Here is a 26,586-nt window from a genome sequence, read left to right as displayed (position 1 = left end):
AACATAGCTTTGTTCTAATAGGCTTCCACCATCCCCAAATACACCTTCATCTTTTATGCCTTAAAAATGGACTTCTCGGCAGGAACAAAGGAAATTTAACCACTATCTATTATGGTGAGAACCTATTTCTGACACCACCACAAGACCTAGAGGAAGCACTGAACTTCTGTGCTACGCCTGTGGGAAGGGGCGTTGGGGTCACAGGCGAGGGAAGGAGAAGCCTCCGTCTTCTAAGACTCCAGGTTATTTCAGAATATACAAATTACATTTTTGATTTAATCAAAGGTTTTACATAATATTGTTAGAAGAAACGTAAACTTTGCAAAAAATAATTCGAATTGATTCAAAGATGCAGAATTCATCAGATTATTTTATAGATACCAGTGTGACTTAATTCTCCCTAGATTTTGTGAACAATTTTTATTAATACAAATCAAACTTATTGTCCAAAGTGACAATATATCAAAGAAATACATATCCAAACTTGCTGCCATTACAGTTTTTAACATTTTTATTGCATATTTACAATCTGTGGAACATTATAAGGATTTACAGTAGAAGCCAAATTTCCCAGCCCTTAAAATTTTAATAGGAAAAATTGAATAAACCATACATAAATATTTTTGAAAAAGAGCATTAGAAACATACATATGATTATAATTTTATAGACTAATACAGGTGACTGCTGCATGTAATAGAATAGCTGGGAGAGGTAAAACAGTGGATAAGAAAGTCATCAGAGTGTGAAAGAACTACAGCTGGGTGATACTGAATAAAGAGACAATATTGAAAATATTATTTTTAAAGGCTAAAATGTCCTGTAAAAGCATAGCTATCCCCTATGCAAAACTGTGAGGTAGAATTCTTCCCACCCCGTTTTCTGCTTTTCTGACCACCATGTGGGGGACTTCCCTGCCCAGGTGGCTCTTTCACATTGCTGAACCTGGGACTTCTTAGCAACACATGCTTTCCACTACCCCCTCAACCACATCACAAAATAGCCCTTTCTGTTCAATGATAAGTCTTACTTTACTTACTGAAAACGGGTGGCGAAAGTTAGTAACATAAACAAACCAGTGCTGTTTCTTCTAGTTAACATAACACAAGGAGTGAAATATTGCTAAAGTTTCAGGCATAGGAAGCCCTTGAGGAGCCGTTTGGGGCAGACAGGCCTTTGCTTTCCTCAAATAACACCAATTGTCATCCTCCACCATGAACAATGCCTTTGTTATCCCAAACTCACTTTTTCTAATATTTTAATGTGGATCATAAAAATAGTTTACACCATTATGCACATCAAAATATAAAATAGAGGGCATAACAAAGCTGCACTGGAAAAAGGTATGGCAGTTTCTTTTAAAACTACCCTGTGACCCAGCAATTGTAATCCAAAGAATTTACTGCAAAGAAATGAAAACCTATGTTCACATAGACTTACATAAGAATGATCATAGCAGCTTTATTTATAATTGCCAATCCTGGAAACAGCCCAGGTATCTATCAATAGGAAATTAGATAAGCAAACTATAATATTGTCATACAGTGGAATACTACTCAGCAATAAAAAACAAACAGAAATTTAAAAAAGTGAAGCCTGTAGAAAAACTTACATGTTGTGTGAATCTATATAGTTTTAGGGTGGTGATGTTTCATATTTCCATAGCAATATATGCATTTGCCAAGCCTCAGTGAACACATAAGTCCTATGCACTTCATTGTATGCTAATATGAAGTAAAAAATTAAGCCAACAATAAACTCTAGCTAATGATATGCAATTTAAAATGCATCCAAGATAATATGAACTGATGAATGAGTATGTGACAAAGCAAGTACAGGTAATGCTAATTAGCATCTAGTGAGTACACTATCAAATTATTTTAACTTTTTTACATATTTGAAAATTTTCATTAGCAAAATTTTGGGTAAAAATATAGGGTGTAATGTTTACCAAATAATGTTGCTGAAAATTTCATTATTGATCTTATGACAGTATAATCATCAAATTCCTCTAAGTGTCCATTGAGAAATAAATTTCTCTTAAAGGCTTCTGAAAGAATATTCCTAAGTATGATGTGAGCAATCGTTCTCAAACCTACTCTGGTTTATAATTGTCAAAGTGATATTTTGATCCTCTCACACCTTTACAAATATTATATATATATGTTGATGATATATTCTGAGCAAATTTTTGGCCATACAGATAACATAGAGTTAAGATAAGAAAACATTCCTAAGAGAAAAAATCAAACATAGATTTTTTATTTACCCTAACTTCCAGATAAAAAAGAATCTGAAACTGTAATAGAAAAGATTAGAGGCTTGGTCACAGTGAATGGGCCGCTGTGTTCTGAGTGGAATGGCATTCAATCATCTCTCATTTCTCCCCAAAGACAGACACATTTGGACACCCTAAAGACATGGTATTCAGCTTGGAAAGACTTCTAAGGTGCCTCCTGGAGATTCACTGGGAACTGGCTTGAGTTCAATAGCCCTTTTGTCAGAGTTTTCTACATGCCTAAGTTAAAATCCCTAATACCACTGCTCCTGATAACTAGCAGTTGGTAACTATTTTCAGTTAAGAATTCCTATAAAATTACATATAGGAATTACATATATAGCCTCATAAAGTTCTCTAACAAAAATAATCTTTCGTCACAGTTCTGGCTGTCTTTTGATCTCTAAGTTCTTCATGTTCCTAGTACAGGTTCTGATTTTTCCTGAAGTACAGGGACTAGTGTTTATTCTCAAGCTTTCATGTTTGCTTGAAAATTCTGCAGTGACGTTGAGTCATATTAAGTGCCATAGACCTCTTTCAGTCTTAAAGACTCCCCTGTATTTATGCCAGCTCACAGAGTGTCCTCAGTTCTATGCCCCTATTACAGGATCAGTCATCACTGCCTGCGTTTACCTAGAGACTGCTCCTCTCTTACCATAACAGCACTAATTGTGGTCTTGTCATGCTTTGTTCTTTTTACCTCAATATTGGGATACTTCATAAATAACAGATTTATGCTCTTGTATCTACTGGTTGGTGCTCACTCACTAATAATACCCATTCCTAGTATGACTTCCTTTTACTTGTGTCTATCAATCTCAAAACAGATGATACTCATCACTTGTTTTCCATCTTGCTGGTCTATTATCTTCCCATAAAAACAGCTAATTTATCAGATGTCAAAGTCTTGTTATTTACTGATAAGCTTACCAATTATATCTTTTGTATCTTCAGTGTGTAATTCTGAACATACATTCTGATACACCAGTAAACTGGAGGTGAGGGTGAAGGGGTGGTGGAGGTAAGGTGGGGTGAACATAAGCAATGTGCCATTTCCTCACCATGCCATGCTTGTCATGTGGGACAACAGAAAGAATAAAGAATACTCTATTTTCTATCTGGAAAAAATAGTTATAGCAATGATACCTTCCATTCTATTTCTTGATATTTTGGTTTCGACACTTCTTTCTATCATATTTTATTCTTGAAATTGGTATTTCACTATTTTACAGCCCCAGATAAATTCAGATTTCTTTTTAACTAAGATCACAGTAAATGGCAAAGCCAGATTTTTGAAGCCAAGTATTTAAGCTCCAAACACTTTCCATTATATTCATTCCAGTTCTTGTTTTGTATGTTCTTTTCTCTATCAGTCTTGCATTATTTATGCTTCTTAGCTAAACCTAGACTTTTCAGTAGCATGCAGGGAAGTCAAATAATGTCAAATGTTAAGTTTTGACTTCATTTTACCTCATCAGGGTTTTTGTTGCTGTGTATACCAGCAAAGTGTATTTTCTACTCCCAACTAAAGCTTTTCATTTTTAGGATTGAAAGTTAAAAATAAGTCTACTAATTAGGTTAACTGTTAAGCTATGTTCAGCCATGTTTTTAATGCTAGAGAATTTTTCTTTGGGGGCTTAAGCAAAGATGTCCTAATCATACAGATCTCACTACTGATGATAATATACTTACTGGTGTTTGTTTCTGCCTGTACCATTCCCTATAGGCTGAAGATGTAAAGGACATCAGCAGCCACAGTATGTTTAGTTTTTAGTAGTAACAGTAATTTACTATGGCCTTGTGTACTTTGGGTAGGATGTGAGAAAGAGGGGAGTATATAATAATGCCCAATCTCTACTGGCAAGTACCTTACACTGTAATGAGAATTCTAAATTATTTCTTCGAATGTAGACCACATAGTGAGATAGATTCAGCTAACTTTATAATCACATTGGTAATAATGTGTTTAGATCAGAGAATACGGTTTACTCATCACTATCAGTAAGGTAACTTAATTGTCATGCTCATACTACGGAGTATGATACCAGTAATAATACCACTCCATATGTCAACTAATAAGATAATGAAATAACAAACACGTTAAGACTAGCTAACACTGGGAGCAGCAGCCAATGTAAATTTCTATAAAGTGAGAAGTATCCAATATTCTACCTAGCAATGAAGCCTACACCTGCCATCAGTATCCCAGCTGGCAGGCTGAACAGTTTCATCATCACCAATGAGTCACTCTAAAAAGTCACCAACAATGAGGACTGGGAACAAAGCCAATTTGACCTAAAATGAAGTTACCATTTTTGCATCATAACTCTGCTGAGTTAGGTATGTGTGAAGAACAGATGCCAAAAGTGCCATTATATATTAAGCTTACACAGGAGCAAACAAGAAGACAAAAGAAAAATAACAAAAACAAATCCCTCAAACCAAAAAAAAAACCACCACCAAAAAACAAACAAAAAAATGAAATAAAACTAGCCCTGCCAACACTTCAATAATTCCCTGAGATGGGCTAAAGGAATGTGGGAGGTTGTGACATAAGCCAATTAGAAATGAGTGGTTCTTTCAAAGTTTTATTTGCAGGCCAATGTTAATTTATGACATAGAAACAGCTTGTGATTTCAAACACTGCAGTCACTTCTTTCACATGTTCACTTTAAGTGAACTCCCTATGGAAAAAAGTCCCATTAGGGCATTACTAGATTTTCATTCATAACTCTGTGTATGTACAGATACACATATGAAAGTAGCAGCAAATGTACAGATGAAGAGCAACAATATTCATTATGTTAAAATCCTATGTGGCCTCACGTGAAACACTCAATTTACAAATAATATTTATGGATCCTGCCTTATTTTACTCTTTTTGTAGGCAGGATAGCTTAAGGTATATAAAAATTAACTCATTTGGCAATTATAACTCCATGAGTTGATGGTAGAATTACTAACAAACCAGTTCCTTTCTAGCAAAATCTTAATAAAAATATTCTAACTACTCTGAAATTCAGTAGAAGAAACAGATATGGAGTATTGATATTTAGTTACTGAATATAACTAAATATCTAGAGTAGTTAGTGTCTAAGTATCTAAAATACCAAATGACTTCCTTGTGAATAGATTCACTTGTAAGTCAGTTCTAACTTTAAAAAATAAGTATGTTTAAAACATACTTCAGACTGCAATATAACAGGGATTATTACTAATGCCTATAATACAGCATTCATATTTAGGAGGACTGGGCATCTGTTATGCATGAGCAAGACTGGGAATAGGAGAAGGCAAGATTCCTTTCCTTAAAAGAGTTTAGTGGGTACAGACATAAACTGTAGAATGTGACTAGCACCATCATGAAGACTGAAATGAATAGTCACAAAAGTTCATATTCATAGCAGTAAAGCCCCAAAGGAGTGAGAGGATTATTAAGTATAGAAAGAACTTCCTGGATGTTCTCAGAAGCAGCAGCCACATAAGACAAGAGGGAGCAGTTGAACTTTGCCCTAGATTTCCTGGCACATTTGACTAGAAAAAAGGCTGCACCATTAACCCAAACTGTATTGGGAGGGAAAGGTCATAAATATGGTAAATCTTTAATCCAGGTTGAAATGTCAAGTAGGCAATTAAAAAGAAGTACAAGTCTAGATTTCTGGACCAGATATGTAATCCAGAACATTGGTATAAAATAACAACCATAAGGATGAGATACCTAGAAAAGAGCCAAAAGCATTCTAAGGACAGGATCTGAGACAGCACATGTTCAGCAGGCACATCTTATTAAGGGTTATGCGACTGCACTGACAGTTATTTCAGAGGATAGCATCTTCAAGGAAGGAGACACTGTCTAGGAAGGTTGCTCAATGGTATAAATGTTGCAGAGAGAAAAGGGTAAGGGATTCAGACAGAGGAAACCATTCAGTTTGGTAACTGGGAGCCCATTGTTGACTTTCAAAAGAAAGGTTTCATTAGAGTGCTGTGTAAAACCAGACTGCAAGGTGCTGCGTAGCGAGTGGTGAAGATGTAGGGGCACTGGATGTGGATTCTCCAAGAAGTATATCAGTGAAGAAGGCTGGAAAAACTAACAGGTTAAGAAGGAGGTGTTTTTTTTGCATTGAAGGTTACTTCAACATGTTTTTAGACCACAAAAGGAACCAGTATACAACTCGTTTATACTTTTGTAATGACTACAAGCCTAAAAAATAATTTTTAATCTTTTAAAAAGCATTTTCTGAAATAAAAATACACAAAATTTAAATTATATTTGCATTTTACCATTTAAACTTAATACAAACTTAAAAGCACTAGCATTTCATGATAAATTTTATTTCTAAAGGAGTCATACAGTTCTGTTATTGGACTACTTCAGAATTTATTTTGCTTTTAGACTATAATGAGAAACTAAATTTTACTAACAATTGCTATTTTAGTTCTAGAAAGATTACTTTGCTATAAAGGATTACACTGAAGTAATTATGTATGCCTTCTTCCTCAGCCCTCCTCCCCTAAAGACAAAGTATCTTCAGGGTAGTTAATAATTTTGAGAATATTTTTCAAGTTGAAGAAGAGAAAAATTAGAAATAGTATTCCATTATTAATAAGTTCTTAAAGATCTAAATTGTTCTTCACAATAATTTTTCATGATAAAACATGCTTATTTATTATATATACATGCTTACATATGAATTTCTTATCTAAAATACATGCAACCACCATGAAAAAACAAATACTAAACCATCCTCACAGTCCTAAGAATGCCCTTTTAAATAAGGCACTCATATTTGGAAATAGGATGTAACTACTAAATTAAATAAGATGCTTAAAGAAGTCTTTTATTAAGCACAAACAACTTTTAATACATTATCAATACAAATAAGAAAAGGTCTTTTAATGACTATGATATATCAAAGATCTGAAAGGTTTTCTCCATATTGACACAATAAAAATAATCAATTCTGAAGAATTACAAAGTAAAATTTTGAGGACACCACTGTCTACTAATAAGAGTTTAACTACTGTCTAAATTTACTAAATCACCTGTGGAGGAAGGGCAAACTTTTTTTTTTTTTTTTTAAATAGAGATAACTCCTACTCTTATTAGCACCATTCAAAGCTTATTATCAGTTGTTCATCTACAAACTGACAGGTCAGATAAAGCTTTAAAGCAAGTTTTCAGTGCAATGTTTATAGTTCCTTCTTTTAAGATACTTGGAGTTTATAGCCTCGAAGCATGTTAAATAATTATGCCTTAGTAGTAGCAAGGTGTTAACATGTAGAGAGAAATGTCATGAAAAGATGAGGCTTATTCTGGCTGTGAAATGCATCTTAATGTGTTGTGGCTAATGCTATATATTATATTGACAACATGCGGGATTACGAACTGCAAATCTGTAGGTAGCTGGCGTCTATTAGCTCTCTGTGGTCACCATTTCAGGATGTCTCAGCTGCTGCCTTTTGAGACTAACTAGTTTCATCCTGTCTCTGATGTGTTCTGCAGTAGAAGCCATGTCACTTGGACTCCCAAAATATTGTTCAGTTCTAAAAATCAAAACACACAGAGAAACCTCAGATTAATACAAATCCATTAACTGCAGTGAATACAAACAGAAGCAAAAATTTACCATAAAAAAATCCACAAGAGATCGCCTATGTGTAAATATCAGTTCATCTGTGATCATAGTTTATCTTTGAGCAGGAAATTCAGCAGGAAAAAAAACATTTTTTTTAAATCGCATAAAATACATATATTAGAGGTATAAAAGTTGTATCATGTGTACTTATGATAACAGCAACAAACTGAACCATGAAACATTTTAAATATGTGGGTTCTGAAGCATATACAAACATAAAATTTGTACGTGTACTTAAGTGCTACTGGCTGAGGACACCACTTTTCTATACAGCTGGCAAGGAAAATAAATATTCTTCTTAATGTTATGACATTGTTTGGTACATTAACAGATAAAATCATTAATTTTATTCTAATCACAAATACTGTATTCAGATTCACAGAGTATTTTTAGAGCTGGAAGATTTCTTCATTTACATATATATACATTTTATTGCACTTTAGGTTCTGGGGTACATGTGAAGAACATGCAGGATTGTTGCATAGGTACATACATGGCAATGTGGTTTACTGCCTCCATCGTCATCACCTATATCTGGCATTTCAACCCATGTTATCCCTCCCCGACCTCCCTACCCCTACTGTCCCTCCCCTATTCCCCACCAACAGACCTCAGTGTATGATGCTCCCCTCCCTGTGTCCATGTGTTCTCATGGACCCTGCCTGAGTGAGAACATGCAGTGTTTGATTTTTCTGTTCTTGTGTCAGTTTGCTGAGAATGATAGTTTCCAGGTTCATCCATGTCCCTACAAAGGACACAAACTCATTGTTTTTTATGGCTGCATAGTATTCTATGATGTATATGTGCCACAATTTCCCTGTCCAGTCTATCATCGATGAGCATTTGGGTTGGTTCCAGGTCTTTGCTATTGTAAACAGTGCCGCAATGAACATACATGTGTATGTGTCTTTATGATAGAACGATTTATAATCCTTTGGATATATATCCAGTAATGGGATTGCTGGGTCAAATGGAATTTCTATTTCTAGGTCCTTGAGGAATTGCCACACTGTCTTCCACAATGGTTGAACTAATTTACACTCCCACCAATAGTGTAACACATCTTCTCCAGCATCTGTTGTCTACAGATATTTTAATGATCACCATTCTAAATGCATGAGATGGTATCTCAATGTGGTTTTGATTTGCATTTCTCTAATGACCAGTGATGATGAGCATTTTTTCATATGTTTGTTGGCCTCATCTATATCTTCTTTTGAAAAGAGTCTGTTCATATCCTTCACCCACTTTTGAATGGGCTTGTTTTTGTTCTTGTAAATCTGTTTTAGTTCTTTGTAGATTCTGGATATTAGCCATTTGTCGGATGGGTAGATTGCAAAAATTTTTTCCCATTCTGTTGGTTTCCAGTTCTCTCTAATGATTGTTTCTTATGCTGTGCAGAAACTCTGGAGGTTAATTAGATCCCATTTGTCTATGTTGGTTTTTGTTGCCAATGCTTTTGGTGTTTTAGTCATGAAGTCCTTGCCTATACCTATGCCCTGAATGGTTTTGCCTAGGTTTTCTTCTAGGGATTTTATGGTATTAGGTCTTAGGTTTATGTCTTTAATATATCTGGAGTTAATTTTAGTGTAAGGTGTCAGGAAGGGGTCCAGTTTCTGCTTTCTGCACATGGCTAGCCAGTTTTCCCAACACCATTTATTAAACAGGGAATGCTTTCCCCATTGCTTGATTTTGTCAGGTTTGTCAAAGAGCAGATATTTGTAGATGTGTGGTGTTGCCTCTGAGGTCTCTGTTCTGTTCCATTGGTCTATATCTTTTTGGTATTGGTACCATGCTGTTTTGATTACTGTAGCCTTGTAGTATAGTTTGAAGTCAGGTAGCGTGATGTCTTCAGCTTTGTTCTTTTTGCTTAAAATTGTCTTGGCTATGTGGACTCTCTTTGGTTCCATATGAAGTTGAAGGTGGTTTTTTCCAGTTCTGTGAAGAGGGACATAGGTAGCTTGATTGGGATAACAAATCTGTAAATTACTTTGAGCAGTATGGCCATTTTCACAATATTGATTCTTCCTAACCATGAGCATGGAGTATTTTTCCATTTGTGTCTGGTCTTACTTCCTCGAGCAGTGGTTTGTAGTTCTCCGTGAAGAGGTTCTTTATATCCTGTTGTATTCCTAGGTACTTTATTCTCTTTGTAGCAATTGTGAATGGCAGTTTGTTCTTGATTTGGCTTTCTTTAAGTCTGTTATTGGTGTATAGGAATGCTTGTGATTTCTGCACATTGATTTTGTATCCTGAGACTCTGCTGAAGTTGCTAAGAGTTTCCGGAGATTTTGGGCTGAGACGATAGGGTCTTCTAAATATACAATCATGTCGTCTGCAAATAGAGACAATTTGACTTCCTCCTATCCTAACTGAATACCATTTATTTCTTTTTCTTGCCTGATTGCTCTGGCTAGAACTTCCAATACTATATTGAATAGGAGTGGTGAGAGAGGGCATCCTTGTCTAGTGCCAGATTTCAGAGGGAATGCTTCCAGTTTTTGCCCATTCACTATGATATTGGCTGTTGGTTTGTTGTAAATAGCTTTTATTATTTTGAGATACGTTCTATCGATACCTAGTTTATTGAGAATTTTTAGCATAAAGGGCTGTTGAATTCTGTTGAAGGCCTTCTCTGCATCTATTGAAATAATCATGTGGTTTTTGTCTTTGGTTCTGTTTGTGTGGTGGATTATGTTTATAGACTTGCATATGTTGAACCAGCCTTGCATCCCTGGGATGAAGCCTGCCTGATCATGATGGATAAGCTTTTTGATGTGCTGTTGCAGTCAGTTTGCCAGTATTTTATTGAAGATTTTTGCATCTGTGTTCATCATGGATATTGGCCTGAAGTTTTCTTTCTTTTCTTGTTGAGTCTCTGCCGGATTTTGGTATTAGGATGATGTTGGTCTCATAAAATGATCTGGGAAGGATTCCTTCTTTTTGGATTGTTTGGAATAGTTTCAGAAGGAGTGGTACTAGCTCCTGTTTGTATGGCTGGTAGAATTTGGCTGTGAACCCATCTGGACCTGGGCTGTTTTTGGTTGGTAGGCTATTAACTGCTACCTCAACTTCAGCCCTTGTTATTGGTCTATTCAGGGTTTTGACGTCTTCCTGGTTTAGGCTTGCGAGGGTGCAAGTGTCCAGGAATTTATCCATTTCTTTCGGGTTTACTGGTTTATGTGCATAGAGTTGTTTGTAGTGACCTCTGATGGTAGTTTGTATTTCTGTGGAAATGGCAGTGATATCCCTTTATCATTTTTCATTGCATCTATTTGCTTCTTCTCTCTTTTCTTTTTTTTTTTAATCTGGCTGTGTTCTATTTTGTTGGTCTTTTCAAAAAACCATCTCCTGGATGTACTGATTTTTTTGAAGGGTTTTTTGTGTCTCTATCTCCTTGAATTCTGCTCTGATCTTACTTATTTCTTGTCTTCTGCTAGCTTTTGAGTTTTTTGATCTTGCTCCTCTAGCTCTTTTGATGATAGGGTGTCAGTTTTAGATCTTTTCTTTCTTCTCATGTGGGCATTTATTGCTATAAATTTCCCTCTAGACACTGCGCTTTAAATGTCTCCCAGATATTCTGGTACACTGTGTCTTCGTTCTTGTTGGTTTTGAGGAACATCTTTATATCTGCCTTCATTTCATCATTTATCTAATCAACATTCAAGAGCCAGTTGTTCAGTTTCCATGAAGTTGTGTGGTTCTGAGTTAGATTCTGAATCCTGAGTTCAAATTTGATTACACTGTGGTCTGAGAGACTGTTTGTTATTACTTCGATTCTCTTGAATTTGCTGAGGAGTGATTTACTGCCAATTATGTGGTCATTTTAGAGTAGGTGTGATGTGGTGCTAAGAAGAATGTATATTCTGTGGATTTGGGGTGGTGAGTTCTGTAAATGTCTATTAGGTTTGCTTGGTCCATATCTGTGTTCACGTCCTGGATATCCTTGTTAATTTTCTGTCTCGTTGATCTGTCTAGTATTGACAGTGGAGTGTTAAAGTCTCCCACAATTATTGTGTGGGAGTCTAAGTCTCTTTGTTGGTCATTAAGAACTTGCTTTATAGGCTGGGCGTGGTGGCTCACACCTGTAATCCCAGCACTTTGTGAGGCTGAGGTGGGTGGATCACAAGGTCAAGAGATCGAGACCATCCTGGCCAACATGGTGAAATCCCGTCTCTACTAAAAATACAAAAATTAGCTGGGCGTGCTGGCGTGCGCCTGTAGTCCCAGCTACTAAGGAGGCTGAGGTAGGAGAATTGCTTGAACCTGGGAAGCAGAGGTTGCAGTGAGCCAGGAGCATGCCACTGCACTCCACCCTGGTGCCTGGTGACAGAGGAAGACTCTGTCTTATATAAAGCAAGTTCCTTTTTTTTTTTTTTTTTTTTATCTAGGCGCTCCTATATTGTGTGCGTATACATTTAGGATCGTTAGCTCTTCTTGTTGCAATGATCCTTTTACCATTATGTAATGCCCTTCTTTATCTCTTTTGATCTTTGTTGGTTTAAAGTCTATTTTATCAGAGACTAGGATTGCAACTGCTACTTTTTTTTACTTTCCAATTAATTGGTAAATCTTCCTCCATCCCTTTATTTTGAGCCTATGTGTATCCTTGCATGTGAGTTGGGTTTCCTAGATACAGCACACCGATAGGTTTTGACTTTTTATCCAATTTGCCAGTCTGTGTCTTTTGATTGGGGCATTTAGCTCATTTACATTTAAGGTTAATACTGTTATGTGTGAATTTGATCCTGCCATTTTGATGCTAGCTGGTTGTTTTGTCTGTTAGTTGATGCACTTTCTTCATTGTGTCGATGCTCATTACCATTTGGTACGTTTTTGGAGTGGCTGGTATTGGTTGTTCCTTTCTATGTTTAGTGCTTCTTTCAGGAGCTCTTGTAAGGCAGGCCTAGTGGTGATGAAATCTCTGAGCAATTGCTTGTTCATAAAGGATTTTATTTCTCCTTCACTTATGAAGCTTAGTTTGGCTGGATATGACATTCTAGGTTGAAAGTTCTTTTCTTTAAGGATGTTGAATATTGGCCCCCATTCTATTCTGGCTTGCAGGATTTTTGCTGAGAGATCTGCTGTGAGTCTGATGGGCTTCCCTTTGTGGGTAACCCGACCTTTCTCTCCGGCTGCCCTTAGCATTTTCTCCTTCATTTCAACCCTGGTCAATCTGACGATTTTGTGCCTTGGGGTTGCTCTTCTTGAGGAATACCTTTATGTTGTTCTCTGTATTTCCTGGACTTGAATATTGGCGTGACTTCCTAGTTTGGGGAAGTTCTCCTGGATAGTATCCTGAAGAGTGTTTTCCAGCTTGGATTCATTCTCTCCGTCACATTCAGGTACACCTATCAAATGTAGATAGTTCTTTTCACATAATCCTGTATTTCATGGAGTCTTTGTTCATTTCTTTTCACTCTTTTTTCTCTGATCTTGCCTTCTCGTTTTATTTCATTGATCTTCAATCTCTGATATCCTTTCTTCTGCTTGGTTGATTCGACTATTGAAACTTGTATATGCTTCGCGAAGTTCTCATGTTGTGTTTTTCAGCTCCATCAATTCACTTATATTTTTCTCTAAGCTGTTTATTCTTGTTAGCATTTCATCAAACCTTTTTTCAAGGTTCTTAGTTTCTTTGCATTGGGCTAGAACATGTTCTTTTAGCTCAGAGAAGTTTGTTACTCCCCACTTTCTGAAGCCTGTGTCAATTCATCACACTCATTCTCCATCCAGCCTTGTTCCCTTGCTGGTGAGGAGTTGTGATCCCTTGGAGGAGGAGAGGTGTTCTGGTTTTGTGTGTTTTCATCCTTTTTGCGCTGGTTTCTTCCCATCTTTGTGGATTTATCTACCTGTGGTCTTTGTAGTTGGTGACTTTCGGATGGAGTCTCTGTGTGGACGTCCTTTTTGTTGATGATGAAGTTATTTCTTTCTGTTTTTTTTAGTTTTCCTTCTAACAGGCCCCTCTGCTGTAGGACTGCTGAGGTCTACTCCAGCCCCTGCTTGCCTGGGGATCACCTGCAGCAGCTGAAGAGCAGTAAGGGTTGCTGCCAGCTTCTTCTTCTGTTATCATCTTTGTCCCAGAAGGATACCTGCCAGATGGCAGCCTGAGCTCTCCTTTATGACGTGTCTCTGGATATACGGGGTTGAGAAGCTGCTTGAGAAGACAGTCTGTCCCTTAGCTGTGAGCTCTGTTCAGAGCTGCTGGGCAGGTACGTTTAAGTCTGTTGCAGCGGAACTCATAACCACCTTTTTTTCCCAGGTGCTCTGCGCTGGGAAGGTGGGGCTTTATTAGTTCCTGACATGCTGCTGCCTTTTTCAGAGATGCCCTGCCTAGCAAAGAGGAAGCCTAGTCACAGTTTGCCAGCAGAGGTGTTGCTGAGCTGCCATGGGCTCTGCCCAGCTACTGTGTGAACTTTAGAAATTCCAGGTTAATCTCTTTATTTTTTAGATCAGAAATGTAGAGCCTAGGAAGTTAAATGATGTAAGCAACGTCACACAGGGAAAAACCAGAATTTGACACTAAGTCTTCGTGCAGTGAATCCAGAGAGATCATTAATCTCTTTTATTTTACCAGGAGATGGTATAAAAGACAAATCTGTATAACCTGCCAAACAAACTTTACATGACACAGATTACCATCATATTAGCAATTATGGAGAACATTATACACAACTTTGCATAATATTTAATTAATTTAGCAAAATATCTAAAAGAGATATACATAAATTTTAATATGAATATAAAATGGAATAAAATGGCAATTCCAAAATATTAAAGGTGGGTATTTGTGAAATTTGAATATACAGTACTATCATTCTTTTATCTTAAAAAGATGAGGAAATGACCCATGGGCTGTTTGTGAAACACAGATGAGAAGCTGAAGCAAGCAGACCAGGGAGAGGTGCTCCTAGGCTGACATGGGTAGAAGAGGAGACTGTGTGACAACTGGCTGTGAAATGTCAGAATCAGGGAGGGTAAGGGGTCCTGAAATGTAACTATAAGAAGCACGCCTATAATTTTGTTACTAGTTGAATTTTGTCTCTTTTATTGGAGATGTATAATACGACTTTAGGTGACTGTAGGCTACTTTTTGATTGTTCAAGTTTAGGCATGGCTTGAGATTACATAAATATAGACTATGAATATTCTTTCAAGGGAAAAAAATGCCATCTTTTCAATATCAATCCCAAATAATCACTGCAAGATCATGGCACAGTAGTAGCAGTGCTTATTATGAGTCAGATCTGTTTTAAGTACTGTATATTTATTTAGCTCAGGTAATTTCCCCACCCGCATAACCTGAGGAGGTATGAGTGTTACATTGCTGTTTTTAGATGAGGGAGTTGAGGCACAAAGAGGTTAAGTGGCTTGCCCAAGGTGCTGTAGTGAGTAAGTGGTGGAACTGAGAGCGCTGGCTCCAGAGTCCACAGATGCACTCATCCCACTATACCACAATGTTAAGGATACTTACATTTTTATTTAATGGTTTGGTTACTCTTATCATTTGAATTAAATATCCTCTGGATTATCTCTAAATTATTTTCACTAAGAATCAGGTCTAAATCACCTAGGATAAAGCTCCTCCTGATTTTTTTCCTGGTCCATTTATTTTGCATCAGATTATTTCATGTTTTTAGAATTGACTATTATTTGAAATGGAAAGACGTAAGAAAATCAGGACCCCATCCCTTCACACATAAAGAAGTTAGAATGCCATATAGCTCAGTGCAAAGGGAATGGGTTTGGAGCTAGAGAGACCTGAGATTGTATCCTTACTCTATCACTTAGAAGCTGTGAAATCCTGAAAGCCTTACTTAATCTCTCTGGGCATCAGTTTCTTCATTTGTAAATCAGGAATAATCATACTGTTCTGGTCCTGTTTGGTCAAAAGTAATGAAGGTGAAGTGTTTCACTTGGTACTTGGCATATATTATGAACTCAATAAACATTAGTCCCTTGTCCCCTCTTCCTTTTCCTGAATGAAGCCCCAAGTCACACTACTCCCTATTATTATAGCCAAGGCTAGAACCCAGTGTCTTAATCTAGTCAATGATCATTCTACAACAAGTTGTCAAGAAGCAACACATCCAATGTCAGCAAGTACCATCACTGTGGCTAAGAGTTGTGTGGATTTCTTTTCATTTTAAACTAATTTATTGTAGGAGTTAAAGATGTGGACCAAACCTAATTTACTTAGTTTTTTAAAGAACAGATTTCCTCTTTTAATGATTTCAATTTAAGACCACATCAATAAAAAATAAAATTATAAGAACATGCTCCATACCCATCAGGATAAACTACAGGAACAGTTAATCTATCCAAAAGTGATTTCCCAACTGCTTCAATTTCATCAAATTGCTCCTCATCATTAATAGCTTCAGGCTCTTCTGGACAGTCCTGCAAAATCTGCAACAAATAAAAGAGCAATATCAATCAAGAGATATAGAAAGATCTGCAGTTTCAGAGAATCCGAAGGGAAAAAAAAAGACACAGAAATGGAATCAAGCTCACATAAAGGCATTTTTTGTTTTTAACATCTTCAGGTACATGATATAAGATTGATTGATTATTGCTAAATGCTCAAGAAATTCAAACAACAAAATGAAATAATAACATAATTCCTACTAATAATATGCTGATTTCCAAGAAAGAAAATGCTAGACTACTATTTGAAAAATAAGTTCACTTTATGTTTATTTAGCAGCCTGGAAGGTGAAGGAGGTATAGACTCCGTTCTCAAAGAACATAAAGACATTACAAATGAAAAAATATTATAAATAAAAAACAACAGAGTACACACATGTAACTAATGTGACGACCTAGCTAGATGATAATATTTAACAACTGATCTACTGGCTTGAGTTAACTGATGTAAATGATTAGGTTATAATTCAAATATGAGAATCTCTATAAACCTTGATGAGATACTGTTTATTATTTTCACCTTAACCATTATCACTTAAATTAAACTACAAGAAAGAACTGCTAAATTTGAGAGAGAAGAAAAAGAAGTATTCATTATCACAACTTTTTTTTTACATTACACTTTGTCATCCAATCATGTTTACTTTAGCATTACTCATGAACAGACAATTTTGTATTTTAAAACTCAAGATTTAGATATTTTTGTAATCATTATACAATTTGCTTACAGTTGTGGTTATTTATATTTATGCTTAATTTATTTATGCTTGATTTACTTTTGTTTGCACAACCTAAGTAAATCAAATTTAAATCAAATTTATTATAACCAATGTCTAGGTAACAGAAAAAAATGGAAATGAATGAATTTCTATTTAAAAACCTTCTCAACTCTATTCGTTCTTATATGACTCATAAAAAGGTAGTTAAAAGTAGTATTCTAGGAGATGGATCCAAGATGGCTGATTAGGAGCAGCTCAGGATTGGAGCTCCCAGGGAAAGAGTGCAAGGTGAGTGGATGCCACATTTCCAGATGGATTTTTATTGCCCACAAACCAGGAGATTCCCAGGCAGAGGAGCCCCATGGGTTGCCACCACGGCTGGTCTCTGCACAAAATACACGGGTCGAGGCGCCATTTTAGCTGGCGATTGGAGCTCCTGGGAAACAGAGTCACTCATTCAACTGATAAAAAGGGGGACTGAAACAGGGAGCCAGGCCAGGAGATTCCCGGGCAAAAAAGCACCACGAATATCAGTGCAGTTGTTTCAGCCGGAGCAGCTGTTTCAGCCGGAGCAGCTGTTTCAGCTGGCGCAGTGGGTCACCACACGAGAAATCACACAGATCCTGGCGCCTTTTCAACAGGCAACTGGAACACCTGGGAGACGCCTGTTCGTTCAACTGAAAAAAAAAAAAAAAAAAAGGGGGGGGTCTGAGGCAGGGAGCCAGGTGATCAGGCTCAGGCAGTTCCACACCACAAAAAAACAGCACTCTGAAACACTCTGGATTGAGAGTTTCACAGCAAGCACAGCTGAACCTGGGATGGTCCAGCTCTGTGGGGAAGGGGCGTCCGCCATTACCAAGGCCGTCCCCAACTACCGAGGTAGTCTGCCATTGCTGAGGCAGCCCACCATTGCCAAGGCAGCCCACCATTACAGAGAGAGTCCGCCTTTACAAAGGTGGGCCACCACTGCTGAGGCAGTTCTAACTGTACCTGTATAAACAGGACTGCAGGGGAAGTTCACATGGCAGCTGGGTGGAGCCCATGGCAGCTCAGCAAAACCTCTGCAGGCAGTCAGTAACTAGGCTGCCTCCTCACTGGGCAGGGCACCCCTGAAAAAAGGCAGCAGTATGACAGAAACTTATAAATAAAGCCCTAACTCCCCGGGACAGAGCACCTGGGGAACAAAAAAAGGCATTTATGAGTTCTGCAGCAGCAGACTATTAAACGTACCTGCCCAGCAGCTCTGAATCAACAACGGAGCTCACAGCTCAGCACTTGAGCTCCTATAAAGGACAGACCATCTCCTCAAGCAGCTCCCTGACCCCTGTATATCCAAACAGTCACCTCATAAAGCAGAGCTCAGACTGACATCTGGCAGGTATTCTTATGGGACAAAGATAGCAGAAGAAGAAACTGGCAGCACCCCTTACTGTTCTGCAGCCACTGCAGGTGATCCCCAGGCAAGCAGGGCCTGGAGTGGACCTCAGCAGTCCTACAGCAGAGGGGCCTATTAGAAGGAAAACTAAAAATCTAGAAAGAAATAACTTCATCATCAACAAAAAGGACGTCCACTCTGAAACCCAATCTGAAAGTCAACAACTACAAAGATGACAGGTGGATAAATCCACAAAGATGGGAAGAAACCAGCACAAAAAGGATGAAAACACACAAAACCAGAACGCCTCTCCTCCTCCAAGGGATCACAACTCCTCACCAGCAAGGGAACAAGGCTGGATGGAGAATGAGTGTGATGAATTGACAGAAACAGGCTTCAAAAAGTAGGTAATAAGAAACTTCTCTGAGCTAAAAGAACATGTTCTAACTTAATGCAAAGAACTAAGAACCCTGAAAATTAAGATTTGACAAAATGCTAACAAGAATAAACAGTTTAGAGAGGAATGTAAGTGAATTGATGGAGCTGAAAAACAGTAAACGAGAACTTCGTGAAGCATACACAAGTTTCAACAGCTGAATTGACCAAGCAGAAGAAAGGATATCTGAGGTTGAAGATCAACTCAAAGAAGTAAAACGAAAAGGCAAGATTAGAGAAAAAAGGGTAAAAAGGAATGAATAAAGTCTTCAAGAAATATGGGACTGTGTGAAAAGACCTAATTTACGTTTGATAGGTGTACCTGAATGTGACCGAGAGAATGAATCCAGGCTGGAAAATACTCTTCAGGATATTATCCAGGAAAATTTCCTCAACCTAGCAAGGCAGGCCAATATTCAAGTTCAAGAAATACAGAGAACACCACAAAGATATTCCTCAAGAAGAGCAACCCCAAGGCACATAATCGTCAGATTCACCAGGGTTGAAATGAAGGAGAAAATGCTAAGGGCAGCCAGAGAGAAAGGTCGGGTTACCCACAAAGGGAAGCCCATCAGACTCACAGCAGATCTCTCAGCAGAAACCCTACAAGCCAGAAGAGAGTGGGGGCCAATATTCAACATCCTTAAAGAAAAGAACTTTCACCCTAGAATTTCATAACCAGCCAAACTAAGCTTCATAAGTGAAGGAGAAATAAAATCCTTTATGAACAAGCAAATACTCAGAGATTTCATCACCACCAGGCCTGCTTTACAAGAGCTCTTGAAAGAAGCACTAAACATAGAAATGAACAACCAGTACCAGCCACTCCAAAAACATACCAAATGGTAATCAGCATCGACACAATGAAGAAACTGCATCAACTAATGGGCAAAACAGCCAGGTAGCATCAAAATGGCAGGATGAAATTCACATATAATAATATTAACCCTAAATGTAAATGGGCCAAACGCCCCAATCAAAAGACACAGATTGGCAAACTGGATAAAAAGTCAAAACCCATCGCTGTGCTGTTTCCAGGAAACCCATCTCACATGCAAGGATACATAAAGGCTCAAAATAAAGGGATGGAGGAAGATCTACCAAGCAAATGGAGAGAAAAAAAAAAGTAGGAGTTGCAATCCTAGTCTCTGATAAAATAAGACTTTAAACTAACAAAGATCAAAAGAGACAAAGAAGGACATTACATAATGGTAAAAGGATCCATGCTACAAGAAGAGCTAATGATCCTAACTATATACGCACCCAATACAGGAGCACCCAGATACATAAAGCAAGTTCTTAATGACTTAAAAGAGACTTAGACTACCACACAATAATACTGGGAGACTTTAACACCCCATTGTCAATATTAGACAGATCAACAAGACAGAAAATTAACAAGGATATCCAGGACCTGAACTCAGATCTGGACCAAGCAAACCTAATAGACATTTACAGAACTCTCCACCTTAAATCAACAGAATATACATTCTTCTCAGCACCACATCACACCTATTCTAAAATTGAATTGGAAGTAAATCACTCCTCAGCAAATGCAAAAGAACAGAAATCATAACAAACATTCTCTCAGACAACAGTGCAATCAAGTTAGAACTCAGAATTCAGAAACTAACTCAGAACCGCACAGCTTCATGGAAACTGAACAACTGACTCTTGAATGTTGACTGGATAAACAATGAAATGAAGGCAGAAATAAAGTTGTCCTTTGAAACCAACGAGAATGAAGACACAACATACCAAAATCTCTGGGACACATTTAAAGCAGTGTCTAGAGGAAAATATATAGCAATAAATGCCCACGTGAGAAGCAAGGAAAGATCTAAAATTGACACCCTATAGTCAAAATTGAAAGAGCTAGAGGAGGAAGATCAAAAAAACTCAAAACGTAGCAGAAGACAAGAAATAACTAAGATCAGAGCAGAGCTGAAGGAGATAGAGACACAAAAAACCCTTAAAAAAATCAATAAATCCAGGAGCTGGTTTTTCGAAAAGATCAACAAAATAGACCACTAGCAAGAGTAATAAAAAAGAAAAGAGAGAATAATCGAATAGATGCAATAAAATATGATAAAGGGGATATCACCACAGATTCCACAGAAATTCAAACCATCATCAAAGATTATTACAAACAACTCTAAGCACATAAACTAGTAAACCTGGAAGAAATGTATAAATTCCTGGATACTTGCATCCTCCCAAGCCTAAACCAGGAGTAAGTCGAAACTGTGAATAGACCAATAACAAGGGGAGAAGTTGAGGCAGCAATTAAGAGCTTGCCACCCAAAAAAGCCCAGGTCCAGACAGGTTCACAGCTGAATTCTACCAGACATACAAAGAGGAGCTGGTACCATTCCTTCTGAAACTATTCCAAATAATCCAAAAAGAGGGAATCCTTCACAAATCATTTTATGAGACCAACATCATCCTGACACCAAAACCCGGCAGAGATTCAGCAAGAAAAGAAAACTTCACCAAGGCGGGTGGATCACAAGGTCAAGAGATCAAGACCATCCTGGTCAACATGGTGAAACCCCGTCTCTACTAAAAATACAAAAAATTAGCTGGGCATGGTGGCACGTGCCTGTAATCACAGCTACTCAGGAGGCTGAGACAGGAGAATTGCCTGAACCCAAGAGGCGGAGGTTGCGGTGAGCCGAGATTGCACCATTGCACTCCAGCCTGGGTAACAAGAGCAAAACTCCATCTCCAAAAAAAAAAAACAAAAACAAAACAAAAAAAAAACTTCAGGCCAATATCCATGATGAACACAGATGCAAAAATCTTCAACAGAATACTGGCAAACCGATTGCAAAAGTACATCAAAAGTTTATCCACCATGATCAAGTAGTAGGCTTCATTCTGGGGATGCAAGACTGGTTCAACATACGCAAGTCTATAAATGTAATTCACCACATAAACAGAACCAAAGACAAAAACCACGATTATCTCAATTGACGCAGAAAAGGCCTTTGATAAAATTCAACAGCCCTTTATGCTAAAAACCCTCAATAAACTAGGTATTGATGGAACGTATCTCAAAATAATAAACACCATTTACGACAAACCAACAGCCAGTATCATACTGAATGGGCAAAAACTGGAAGCATTCCCTCTGAAATCTGGCACTAGACAAGGATGCCCTCTCTCACCACTCCTATTCAATATAGTATTGGAAGTTCTAGCCAGAACAATCAGGCAAGAAAAAGAAATAAAGGGTATTCAAATAGTAAAGGAGGAAGTCAAATTGTCTCTATTTGCAGATGACATGATTGTATATTTAGAAGACCCCATCGTCTCAGCCCCAAATCTCCTGATACGATAAGCAACTTCAGTAAAGTCTCAAGATACAAAATCAATGTGCAAAATCACAAACATTCCTATACACCAATAACAGATTTAAAGAGAGCCAAATGAAGAATGAACTTCAATTCACAATTGCTACAAAGAGAATAAAATACCTAGGAATACAACAAACAGGGAATGTAAAGGACCTCTTCAAGGAGAACTACAAACCACTGCTCAATGAAATAAGAGAGGACACAAACAGATGGAGAAACATTCCATGCTCGTGGTTAGGAAGAATCAATATTGTGAAAATGGCCATACTGCTCAAAGTAATTTATAGATTCAATGCTATCCCCATCAAGCTACCAATGACCTTCTTCACAGAACTGGAAAAAACCACCTTCAACTTCATATGGAACCAAAACAGAGCCCACATAGCCAAGTCAATTCTAAGCAAAAAGAACAAAGCTGGAGGCATCATACTACCAGACTTCAAACTATACTACGAGGCTACAGTAATCAAAACAGCATGGTACTGGTACCAAAACAGAGATATAGATCCATGGAACATAACAGAGGCCTCAGAGGCAACACCACACATCTACAACCATCTGATCTTTGACAAACCTGACAAAAACAAGCAATGGGGAAAGGATTCCCTGTTTAATAAATGGTGTTGGGAAAACTGGCTAGCATGTGCAGAAAGCAGAAACTGGACCCCTTCCTGACACCTTACACTAAAATTAACTCCAGATGGACTAAAGACTTAAACATAAGACCTAACACCATAAAAACCCTAGAAGAAAATCTAGGCAAAACCATTCAGGACATAGGCATAGGCAAGGACTTCATGACCAAAACACCAAAAGCATTGGCAACAAAAGCCAAAATAGACAAATGGGACCTAATCAACCTCTACAGCCTCTCCACAGAAAAAGAAACAATCATTAGAGTGAATCAGCAACCAACACAATGGGGAAAAAAATTTTGCAATCTACCCATCTGACAAAGGGCTAATATCCAGAAACTACAAAGAACTAAAACATATTTACAAGAAAAAAGCCCATTCAAAAGTGGGTGAAGGATATTAACAGACACTTTACAAAAGAAGACATACATGAGGCCAACAAACATATGAAAAGATGCTCATCATCACTGGTCATTAGAGAAATGCAAATCAAAACTACATTGAGATACCATCTCACACCAGTTAGAACGGTGATCATTAAAAAATCTGGAGACAACAGTTGCTGGAGAGAATGTGGAGAAATAGGAACACTTTTACACTGTTGGTGGGAGTGTAAATTAGTTCAACCATTGTGGAAGACAGTGTGGCGATTCCTCAAGGACCTAGAAATAGAAATTCCTTTTGACCCAGCAATGCCACTACTGGTTATATATCCAAAGGATTATAAATCATTCTACTATAAGGATACATGCACACGAATATTCATTGCAGCACTGTTTACAATAGCAAAGACCTGGAAGCAACCCAAATGCCCATCGATGATAGACTGGACAGGGAAAATGTGGCACATATACACCATGGAATACTATGCAGCCATAAAAAATGATGAGTTCGTGTCCTTTGTAGGGACATGGATGAACCTGGAAACCATCATTCTCAGCAAACTGACAGAAGAACAGAAAAATCAAACACCGCATGTTCTCACTCATAGGTAGGTGTTGAACAATGAGAACACATGGACACAGGGAGGGAAGCATCACACACTGGGGTCTGTCGGGGCAAACAGTGGAGGGACAGCAGGGGGTGGGGAGTTGGGGAGAGATAGCATGGGGAGAAATGCCAGATATAGGTGATGGGGAGGAAGGCAGCAAATCATGCTGCCATGTGTGTACCTATGCAACAGTCTTTCATGTTCTTCATATGTAACCCAAAACCTAAAATGCAATTAAAAAAAATGTAATATTCTAAAAAGTTATCAGTTGTGCTAGACATTGGGCCAGTGGTCACCGTTTGACAGTGAGATAGTGGGGGAAGCAGCACTGTGACTACAAGATGGAGGGGGGACCTTCTGGGTCATCGTAATGTTCTGGTTTTTTTGAACAGTACACTGATTACACAAGTATGTTCACTTTGTGAAATCTCGCTGCACAGAATACTTGTGGTCTTATGTTTTCTATGTTAATAGTATACTTCATAATAAAAAATTATCATTGTAACAATCAATGGATAAACAAATTATAGTATTTTGTATACTTTCATTTATCTTAATTAGGCCTATATTAATCAAACATTCATCTATGTAGTTCAATGACCAGCTGACAATGAGTTAACTATGACACTTCCCAACAGATGTACTTCATAATTCAGAAAGAAACTGTTTAATTCCTGAGGTTCTTTGCAGCATCTGTTCTACACATCAAGTTAGGTTTGCTAATATCTCAAAGTGTATTGAACATTCCCTATATATAATCTTCTATTGTAAGAGATCAAAACAAAATTAGTTCCTTTTGGGTATGTAAGAGTTGGGTACAATAAATTTTTACTAAGAAGAGTAAGAAAAAGGTTCTATTGAAAATTTGTCCAAATAACACTGCATATTTTATTTTTTGTTTTTGGAATTAATGACCTTAATTCATTATAATAAATTCTAGAATAAATCTTTAAACAACATATATAAAAAAGCATTTTACTTTTGTCCTTATTCTTATTTTTTTAATGTCTCTACTTAAATTATAAAATCACAAGGTGCCTTTTTAAAAATATGTGACAATTAACAGCAGTTGCCAAAGCAAAAATTTTCCCTTCCTGGCATAATGGAAGAGATTGAACTCATGATACTTCAAGTAACAGAGGGCATATTCTGGACACCAGGCTTGGTCAGGAGAGAAGCAGTGTAAAGAGAAGACTACCACAAGGTTCTGGATTTCTCCAATCACGGCTCTCCAGCACTGGTAAGGATTAAGAAAATTTCATTTGAACTCTCTAAGGCAATATATTATAACCAAACAAACTGTAACAATGGAACTAATATAAATATTGAAAAATAGATTATATAATTACATTGCTAAAATTAACATTTTTAAACATATATAATAAATACCACTGAGAATACACTAAAAAAAAAAAGCAAACCTTTTCAGCATTTGAGTGAAATGCAATAGCCATTTCCAACCTATGTACTCTCTCTTCAGATGCTACTGTAAATTGTTTCCATACTCTGTTCAACCGAGGAAGTGTATCCCCAGATGATCGAGAAGTGCAGCGCAAAGATTGGCATAACACAACTGTAGCCTGTAGCAACTGCCTGCCGTAGTCATAAGTGCTCTAAAAAAGAAAGGTAAACGTGAAATTATAATAAAAGAATTCTTAAGTGAAGGACAGGGAGTGTGCAGGAAGACTGTCGTTGCAATTAAGTGACACTACTAGAAATCAATACTGAATAAATCTAGTGGTACTTATTACTACAAATTAGCTGTGTATAAACAATAAAGGGGAAGCAATATTTTTAGTTAGTTTATAGTAAGTTTCCTGGCCAGGCACAATGGCTCATGCCTATAATCCCAGCACTTTGGGAGGCTGAGGCAGGAGGATCTCTTGAAGCTAGGAGTTCAATACCAGCCTAGCCAACATAGCAAGATCCTGTCTCTAAAAAAATGAAAAAAATTAGTTGAGTGTGGCCACACTTGCCTGTAGTCCCAGCTACTTTGGAGGCTGAGGCAGGAGGATCACTTGAGCCCAGGTTTGAGGATGCAGTGAGCTACGACTGTGCTACCACATTATATCCTGGGTGACAGAGCAAGGCCTTATCTTGAAAAAAAAAGTTTCCTTCTGTTAGGTTTCCCCACTTTATTCTGTTTCCCCCATCTCAGTCTGCTAAACTTCACTTGCTAGAAAGAATGTCTGCTTATGAATTAAACTACTTTCAAAAGTAGGTGAAATTAGGCACTTCATATTCCATATAGCAAACTACACCTGTTACAAAATGAACTCATTCTTAGGAAAAATAAATTAAGATACTTTTCAGCCAGGTGCGGTGGCTCATCTCTGTAATACTAGCACTTAAGGAGGCCAAGGTGGGTGGACCACTTGAGGTCAGGAGTTTGAGACCAGCCTGACCAACATGGTGAAACCCCATCTCTACCAAAAATACAAAAATTAGCCAGGTATGATAGCAGATGCCTGTAATCCTAGCTACTCAGAGGGGAGGCTGAAGTATGAGAATTGCTTGAATCTGGAAGGCGGAGGTTGCAGTGAGCCGAGATCACACCACTGCACTCCAGCCTGGGCAACAGAGTGAGACTCTGTCTCAAAAAAAAAAAAAAATACTTTTACTTTTCATCACAAAAAAGTTCTGTATTATTATGCTAACACTAGTAAGATGCAGTAAGTGAGGTTTCTTATTTACTGATATTAACATCCATTTTATATTAACTTCTATCAATAT

At 37.6% G+C, this 26,586-nt stretch overlaps 1 protein-coding gene across 1 annotated transcript in view; it reads right to left on the bottom strand.

The window, feature by feature from the left end:
- Nucleotides 1-497: 497 nt before the first annotated feature.
- Nucleotides 498-26,586, bottom strand: part of SESTD1 (SEC14 and spectrin domain containing 1) — a 150,988-nt gene continuing 124,899 nt past the window's right edge. The window contains exons 16-18 of the mRNA XM_021668950.2: nucleotides 25,275-25,466; nucleotides 16,200-16,321; nucleotides 498-7,820 (exon numbers count right to left, since the gene is read on the bottom strand). Coding sequence (XP_021524625.2) covers nucleotides 7,691-7,820; nucleotides 16,200-16,321; nucleotides 25,275-25,466 — 444 coding nt within the window. The 3' untranslated portion in view covers nucleotides 498-7,690. The remainder of the gene's footprint in view (nucleotides 7,821-16,199; nucleotides 16,322-25,274; nucleotides 25,467-26,586) is intronic.

Source organism: Aotus nancymaae, unplaced genomic scaffold (assembly GCF_030222135.1).
Source record: "Aotus nancymaae isolate 86718 unplaced genomic scaffold, 86718_ANA_hifiasm-v0.15.2.pri h1tg000008l, whole genome shotgun sequence".
Classification (NCBI taxonomy): domain Eukaryota; kingdom Metazoa; phylum Chordata; class Mammalia; order Primates; family Aotidae; genus Aotus; species Aotus nancymaae.
The sequence above is the reverse complement of the archived record's forward strand: the minus strand, read 5'-3'. Positions and strand labels throughout refer to the sequence as shown.